The 7,713-nt window shown below is 35.5% G+C and overlaps 1 protein-coding gene across 1 annotated transcript in view; it reads left to right on the top strand.

The window, feature by feature from the left end:
* The first annotated feature begins 599 nt into the window (after positions 1-599).
* Positions 600-7,713, top strand: part of LOC5565111 — a 45,589-nt gene continuing 38,475 nt past the window's right edge. Inside the window, exon 1 of the mRNA XM_001649408.2 lies at positions 600-925. Coding sequence (XP_001649458.1) covers positions 899-925 — 27 coding nt within the window. The 5' untranslated portion in view covers positions 600-898. The remainder of the gene's footprint in view (positions 926-7,713) is intronic.

Genomic DNA, 7,713 nt, shown 5'->3' with positions numbered 1-7,713 from the left:
TGCGAAACATTTTTCACTCGTAAGTTAAGTAAGTAAGTTAATCACTCTCAGATAACTAGACAAGGTGCGTTTTGGCCCGACTATGCATATTATCTCAAGCACCTCTATAATTAATTTATGCACGTCCAGTACTTTCCCTAAAAACTGAATGCATAAACAATACTCCATTTTACGAAACGACAACATTGATGATATTGCTGTTACTTTTGAACGATACGCAACCGCCTACTGTCAAATTTTCATTCATAAAATGAGCGATCAGCTGATCCGAAACGGCTCGTAAAATGGACTATTAGATTTCATATCAAAGCTACCCCATTTCACAGTACCCAACCGGCGAAGGAAGGAAGCACCCATTAAAAATACGTCGCGCTGCTTCCAGATCGTGATCGCCGTGGTCGTTATTCCCGTTCGGGCGCGCGGTGCTCAGTTCAGGTATCACGCGAAGTTGATCCCGAATCATCACGCGCGCCCGGGAATATGATCCCGACGCGATCCCGAACACCGAAAGTCGCGGCGATTGACGACGCGCGACTACGCAGTCAGCAACCAGGCAGGAGCCACGAAGAAGATGTCCATATAAAAAGACGAACCATGGCTGGGCCGCCCAGTTATTGTTTTTTGAAACGGCGACTGACGAGGTCGTTTCCTTATAGGCAGGGTTGGAAGAACTTTTATATTCGCGAATTACATTCGAGCAGAAGGTGGAAACAGGCACACACTGAGCGACCTTGAAAAGTGTTAATTTAAGGGACAAGGGTGAAGAACCGACGAGTCCAGGAAAGTGAGTGCGGCGAAAAGATCGAAGGAAAATTCCAGCAAAAAGGAAGAGTGATTAAATCTTTAATTAAAAGTCAAGGTCGGAGCTGATTTTGCCGAATCCACGGGAGACGAAGTGATGCTGCGGATTTTATTGGTTCTAGCGGTATGTGTGAAGATATAAGGCTTTTGGTTTTTTTTTTAAGAAAGAGGGCTTATTCGGAGGCGGGAAAGAATGCGCTGTGATTTATGTGCTGAACGTGCAAGATCGCTTCGGTGGAGATAAAGACGGATGACATGACGTTAATTGAATTTGGTTGCAGTGTTTATTCGGAGTGCATTTGCATACTACAGGAGGCATCTAATGGGGCATCTAGATGTTGATGGATGCGTCACGTTGGTCAATATAAATTGCGTTTTGGGAACGAGAATGAAAATGGTTGATGTATGTGGTTTCTTGTTAATATTCGAAGAAGATTCCTTGTTACGATTGTTTTTGGTAAAATTCAATGTTATCCAAATAGGTTGATGAATAACAGACGTATTTATTACTTTATAAAAATCATTTCAAACATTACATTAAATAATTATATCTAGGAGCTCTGTGTTAGATAACGCTATCATTATGATTTGGTAAAACTGAATTAAGCTTTCGTTAAAATTTTGTTAACACCATATTACATTTCATTTGCCATATCAGTTCAGATTTGCTTTCAATTTGCTTAACCTAACCTTACCTAAATATATAACGCAATAATCGTGGCAATAGCAAATTGTAACGATTTTTGCCGGAAATTATTAATTATTTTATTTGACATTTGTTCCAATGTTTCAACATTGGATATTCTATGTAACTCATTGGTACTATACCAGGGAGGAAACTTCAGAATCATTTTCAAAATTTTATTTTGAATTCTCTGCAGAGCTAGTCCATATTGGTACAGAATACAACATGGCTGGCCTGAAAATTTGTTTGAATATCAAAAGCTTGTTCTGACAAAGTTTTGATTTTCTATTAATAAGGGGATAGAGACATTTTACATATTTGTTACATTTGGCTTGAATGCCCTCAAGGTGCTTTTTAAAAGTTAATTTTTTATCTAGCATGAGCCCTAGATACTTAACCTCATCTGACCAATTTATTGAAACCCCTCTCATCGTGACAACATGTCTACTTGAAGGTTTCAAATAAAGAGCTTTTGGTTTATGTAGGAATAGGGAAAGTGTACCAGTTATGGCCATAGTGGTTCCCTATTTGGCCATATGCAAAATTTGGAACTTTTATATTTTTAATCTTTTTGAATGTTTTAACAGCAAGATTTATTCTTTAATTTACTGCTAAAACACAAAAGATTTTTCAAAATATAAAGGCATTCAAAATTTCACGTATGGCGAAATAGGGAACCACTATGGCCATAACTGGTACACCTACCCTATTATTAGTTGAGTTTTGGAAGCATTAGGAGAAATCTTCTATTTTTGCAAGTATGAAGAAAAAATATCCAAACTTTTTTGCAACCGACTACAGATGACACGCAGGCTTCGTCCTTTGGCGGAGAGGCCTGTGTCATCCACAAACAAAGATTTTTGACATCCCTGAGGTAACTCAGGTAAGTCAGATGTGAAAATATTGTATAATATTGGTCCCAAAATGCTGCCTTGAGGAACACCAGCACTTATAGGAACTATTTCAGACTTGAAATTCTGATAATTGAAGTGTTTTTCTATGTCTAGAAGACCAATATCAGCTGATTTTCTTGGAACGGATCAAATTCGTTACTAATAAAAGTGGATGATGAGTGGAATGTCTATGTCGGTTCATTGGTAGTTGAATAAAATTTTCGTTGATGTGAATCATCATTTTGCTCAAATTGTTCTTTTCTAAATGTTTACTAATGGAGGAAAGCAAGCTGATTGGACGATAGCTAGAAAGTTCTGCAGAATTTTCATCTGGTTTTAAAAATGGTACAACCTTGGTATTTTTCCATTTTTCAGGGAAGTATGCTAACTGAAAACATTTGTTGAATATATCAACAAAGTATGATAAGCTACTTTCTGAAAGTTTCTCGATGAGGATTTAAAAGTTTTCATCATAGCCAAATTAGAATTATGCACGCTTTTAAACTCCATATCAAATTTTTGATCTTTTTTGCAATAATTTGTTTTCAATTGACTTCTCAAGTTTTTTCAAAATTTTAGATAATTTCCAATAGGGCTTTAAGCCAGAGTCCAATTGAGAAATTTTATTTTCAAAATTGAGTAAAACGTTTTTTAATTTCTTTTCGCAGATCCTGCCATATCACTTTCAAAGCAGGATCGCGAGTACGTTGAAATTGCCTTCTCCTTACTTTCTTTTTAAGATGGATCAAGAGCTCAAGATCATCGTCTATAATCTTTTTTATATCATCGTCTATAGATCAAATGATAGATGGAAAATAGAAGATAGAAGATAGAAGATAGAAGATAGAAGATAGAAGATAGAAGATAGAAGATAGAAGATAGAAGCTCAGCCATTCCATGAAAAACTGATCTGGGTCACCGTTTCTTAGGAAATTTTTTATATATTTTCGTTTTTTTTCAGAGTTTCATACTTCTTCTGAAAAGTTGAAATCTTAAGCTTTCATTGCATAAAAAAAGATTGAAAATTGGTTGAGCTGTTAAAAATTTATGATTTTTTTTTAATAAAAAATTCAAATGCGCTGAGACCTACAGTGTGTGCCGATTAAAAATTACTGATTTTCTAAAACATACATCGCTAAAAATTTGACAGTAATCGTATGTTTTTTTGAATTTTCAAGAAAAAAAAATGAGAACAGCAATAGCTTCTTTTGTCCCAAGGCCTTCAACACACGAAAAAACGGAAATTTTCGTTTTTTTCTCATGTAAAAAAAACAACAATTTTTGTGAATTTTTATATTTTTCTTGTAAAGTCAAAATCTTTTGCTTTCATTTCGTTCAAAAAAATTGAAAATCGGTCAAGCGATTAAAAAGTTATGATATTTTTTAAATAAAAATTTTGCAAAGTCGTGATTTGTTTGGTCACCCTATTTCGGAAATGGTCACCCTAATAAAAAAAATCTTAAAATAGTGTACCCTTACTTCGGACAAGGAAAACAATAGCAAATTTTCACGGAATTCGGTGACCCACTAGATCGAATTTTCATGGAATGGCTGGAATAGAAGCTAGAAGATAGAAGCTAGAAACTAGAAGCTGGAAGCTAGAAGCTAGAAGCTAGATGGTTGAAGTTAGAAGTTAGAACCTAGAAAGTGGAAGCTAGAAGTTAGAAGCAAGAAGCTAGAAGCTAGAAGTTAGAAGCTAGAACCTAGAAAGTAAAATCTAGAACCTAGAGAGTAGAAGCTAGAAGATAGAAACTATAAGCTAGAAGGTAGAAGCTAGAAGATAAGAGTTATAAAAGCTTGAAGTTAGAAGGTAGAAGCTAAAAGCTAGAACCTAGAAAGTAGAAGCTAGGAGCTAGAAGATAGCAGCCAGAGGCTAGAAACTAGAAGCAAGAAGCTAAAAGCTAGAAATTATAAGCTAGAAGTTGGAACCTAGAAGCTAGAAGCTAGAACCTAGAGATTAGAATCTAGAAGTTAGAAGCTAGAAGCTATAAGCTAGAAGTTAGAAGCTAGAAGCTGGAAGCTAGAAGTTATAAAATGAAAGCTATAAAAGCTTGAAGTTAGAAGCTAGAACCTAGAAAGTAGAAGCTAGAACCTAGAGAGTTGAACCTAGAAGCTAGATGCTAGAAGTTAGAAGCTGGAAGCTAGTAGCTAGAAGCTAGAGGCTAGAAGCCAGAAGCTAAAAGCTAGAGACTTTAGAAGCTAGAGGTTAGAACCCAGAGGTTAGAAGCTAGAAACTGGAAGCTGGAAGTTAGAAGCTATAAACTAGAAGTTCTAGAAGCTAGAAGCTATAGAAGGTAGAAGTTTGAAGCTAGAACCTAGAGAGTAGAAGCTAGAAGCCAGAAGTTATAAGCTAGATGCTAGAAGATAGAAGCTAGAAACTACAGAAGCTAGAAATTAGAAATTAGAAGCTATAAGTTGGAACCTAGCAAGTAGAAGCTAGAAGCTAGAAGTTAGAAGCTAGAAGCTGAAAGCTAGAAACCAGACGTTATAGAAGCTAGAAGTTCGAAGCTAGAAGCTACAAATTACAAGTTAAAAGGTGGATGCTACAGGCTAGAGGCTAGAAGCTAAAAACTGGAAGCTAGAAGCTAGAAGTCTATAATAGTATTTTGGTATTTAGCCATTCCATGAAAACCCGATCTAGTGGGTCACCGAATTCTGTGAAAATTTGCTATTTTGTTCCTTGTCCTAAATAAGAATACGCATGTTTTTGGATTTTTTGATTAGGGTAAGCATTTCTGAAATAGGGTGACCAAAATAAAGCCGACTTTGCAAAATTTTTATTGGTTAAAAAATCATATCTTTTGAACCACTTGACCGATTTTCCATTTTCTTGGACGAAATGAAAGCTAAAGATTTTGACTTTTCAAGAAAAATATAATATTTCACAAAAATTGTTTTTTTACATGAAAAAATCTAAACTACCCGTTTTTTCGTGTTTTTAAGGCCTCGGGACTAAAAGGGCTATTGCTGTTCTCATTTTTTTCTTGAAAGTTCTGAAAATTTTATGTTTACTGTTATAGCTTTTGAGATATATATATATATATATATATATATATATATATATATATATATATATATATATATATATATATATATATATATATACAGGGTGTTAGGTTCGTGAGTGCAGACATTTTAAGGGGTGATAGAGGACCATGTTAGATGAAAAAAATCGTTCTACGGATATGGTCAATTCTTAACTGTTACCGAGTTATTAAACATTTAATGTTTTAGGATATGTTTGCCTTTAAGTGGTTATAACTTTGGAATAGTTCAACGCATCTCAATTCTCTTACTTCCATTTGAAAGCTAATTAAATTTCCAATCTACTAACAACTTTACATCTAATGGGTTTTGCAAATAAATTCATTTTTAAGAGCAAATAAGTTCAAAGGTAGTGATTTTTCTCTTGTTTTTGTCAGTTTACTTTAAAAAATGCGTAATAAATTTCATGCTTGTCTTAAGCAAAGTTGTGTGCTTCAAGCTGCTCTACAATTCGTTCTTTGACACCAAACTTCTATCTCTACGCGTTCTCTTGCAATTTTGATTTGAACACGCCACTTTGGGTCATAAATTTTGGTCCGTAAACGCAACAGGTAACAGTTCATTTCACCCCACTGTGTTGCAAAACTTGACGCATTGTTTGCATCCGCGCACAGCACACTTGATCTCAGGTTTAGACAACAACAGCTTGGCGCGTATGATTAAGCACACGCTGATGTGCGTTCTTTTGCATGCTGTTTGAAACTTAAAATAAATCGTTTTTGTCCGATGGAAATCAACTTTTCAAAATGTTGATCGGTTTGTTATTTTTCTGTTGATGATTGATCTGAATTGTAAGCAATAATTGTCATTGCTCGTAGAGTTAATGTTTCAAAGTACTGCATAACAGTATTGATGAAACAACATTGAACATACAGAAAATGTTTATCTGGTTGATTCATATCAGTTTATTTGAAGACTCTGTGCAATGTTCCAAAGACTGCAAGGATGCTGCTAAACATTTGGAAGCAGTAACACGCTTACGATACTTAAAAGCTTTGAGTGTATCCCAGTCCCAATTTTACTGTGAATCTCATTCAACTGTTAACGCCAGGAGTTAAATTGTTTAATGATTCATTCAAAAATAACCTAGATACTTTGCTAGAAGTTTCCCCAGCCCTATTAACTATTCAAGAATATCTCGAGAAATTAATTCAGGGATGCATCCAGACATTTAAAAAAAAGTGTCTACACCGAGGAATTGTCAAATAAACTCTTCTATGAATTTTTCAACTCTGCTTTAAGAAATTGTTCATGGTAACACTCACCAAATTTGTAGTGGAATTCGTTTAAAAGTGCTTACTAAATTCATCCTGATATTTACTGAGGTATTCGTGTTGAAATTTATCTAGGGATTACACCAGGAATCTCTCAGGTTCTCTTATAAAAGCAGGATAATCATCAACAAATTCAAACTGGATTTTCTCCAGATGTTTTTTGAGGAATACATGTAATTTTCAATTCAATTCTTCTCAAATTATCCAACAAATTCTTCATAGAGGTGCTGAAAAATGTTTGAAACAAGAAATCTCATGAGGATATTGATGAATGAGTTGATGCAAAAATTGAATTTCAGGAATCCTTGAAAAAATCTTCAATAGACTCGATGGAAAAACGTCTGATAATATTCCTTGAAGAACCACTCGAAGTTTGGTTAATTGTGTTTACTTTAAAGATCCATTCCTCCAGTATTGATCTGGAAATTCCTCCAGAGTTTCTCCAGGAATTTGTCTATACATTCTTTCGGAGTTCTTCCAGTTATTCTTCCGAAGTACCTCTGGAGCTCCACCGGTAGTTTCTCAACAGTTCTTCCGAAAAAGTCTCCAGAGCTTCACCGAGAATTTGTTTTTCGGCAATTCCTTGGGACTTCATCCGGGTACTCTTAGGGAGTTTCTTCTGGAATTCTTTCGAAGCTCCACTGATTTTTTTTCAGACGTTGCTTTCTAAATTCCTCTGGAATCCCTCCCACAATTTCTCCGGAGCTCCTCCAGGAACTGTACTGTAGTTCCTTTAGGAATTTACCCTCGAGTTGCTTCAAGAATCTGGCAGCTTCACCAGAAATTCTACCGCAGTTTCTCCAGGAATCCTGCCGGTTGTTCCTCCGAGAATTTTCCAAGAATATACCCCAGAGTTTTCTTGGAAGGCCTCCGGGAGTTCCTCCAAAAATTTCTTCAGGAGTTCTTGCACAAATTCCTTTGAGAGGTCCTCCAAGAATTTCTGAGGATTCCTTTCCCGGGAATTTCTTCAAAATTTTCATAGGGAGTTCCTTCATCCTAAAATTCCTGAGTTCGT

The sequence above is a fragment of the Aedes aegypti genome, chromosome 2 (assembly GCF_002204515.2).
Source record: "Aedes aegypti strain LVP_AGWG chromosome 2, AaegL5.0 Primary Assembly, whole genome shotgun sequence".
NCBI lineage: Eukaryota > Metazoa > Arthropoda > Insecta > Diptera > Culicidae > Aedes > Aedes aegypti.
Note: the sequence above shows the minus strand (reverse complement) of the source record. Positions and strands in the feature narration are given on the sequence as shown.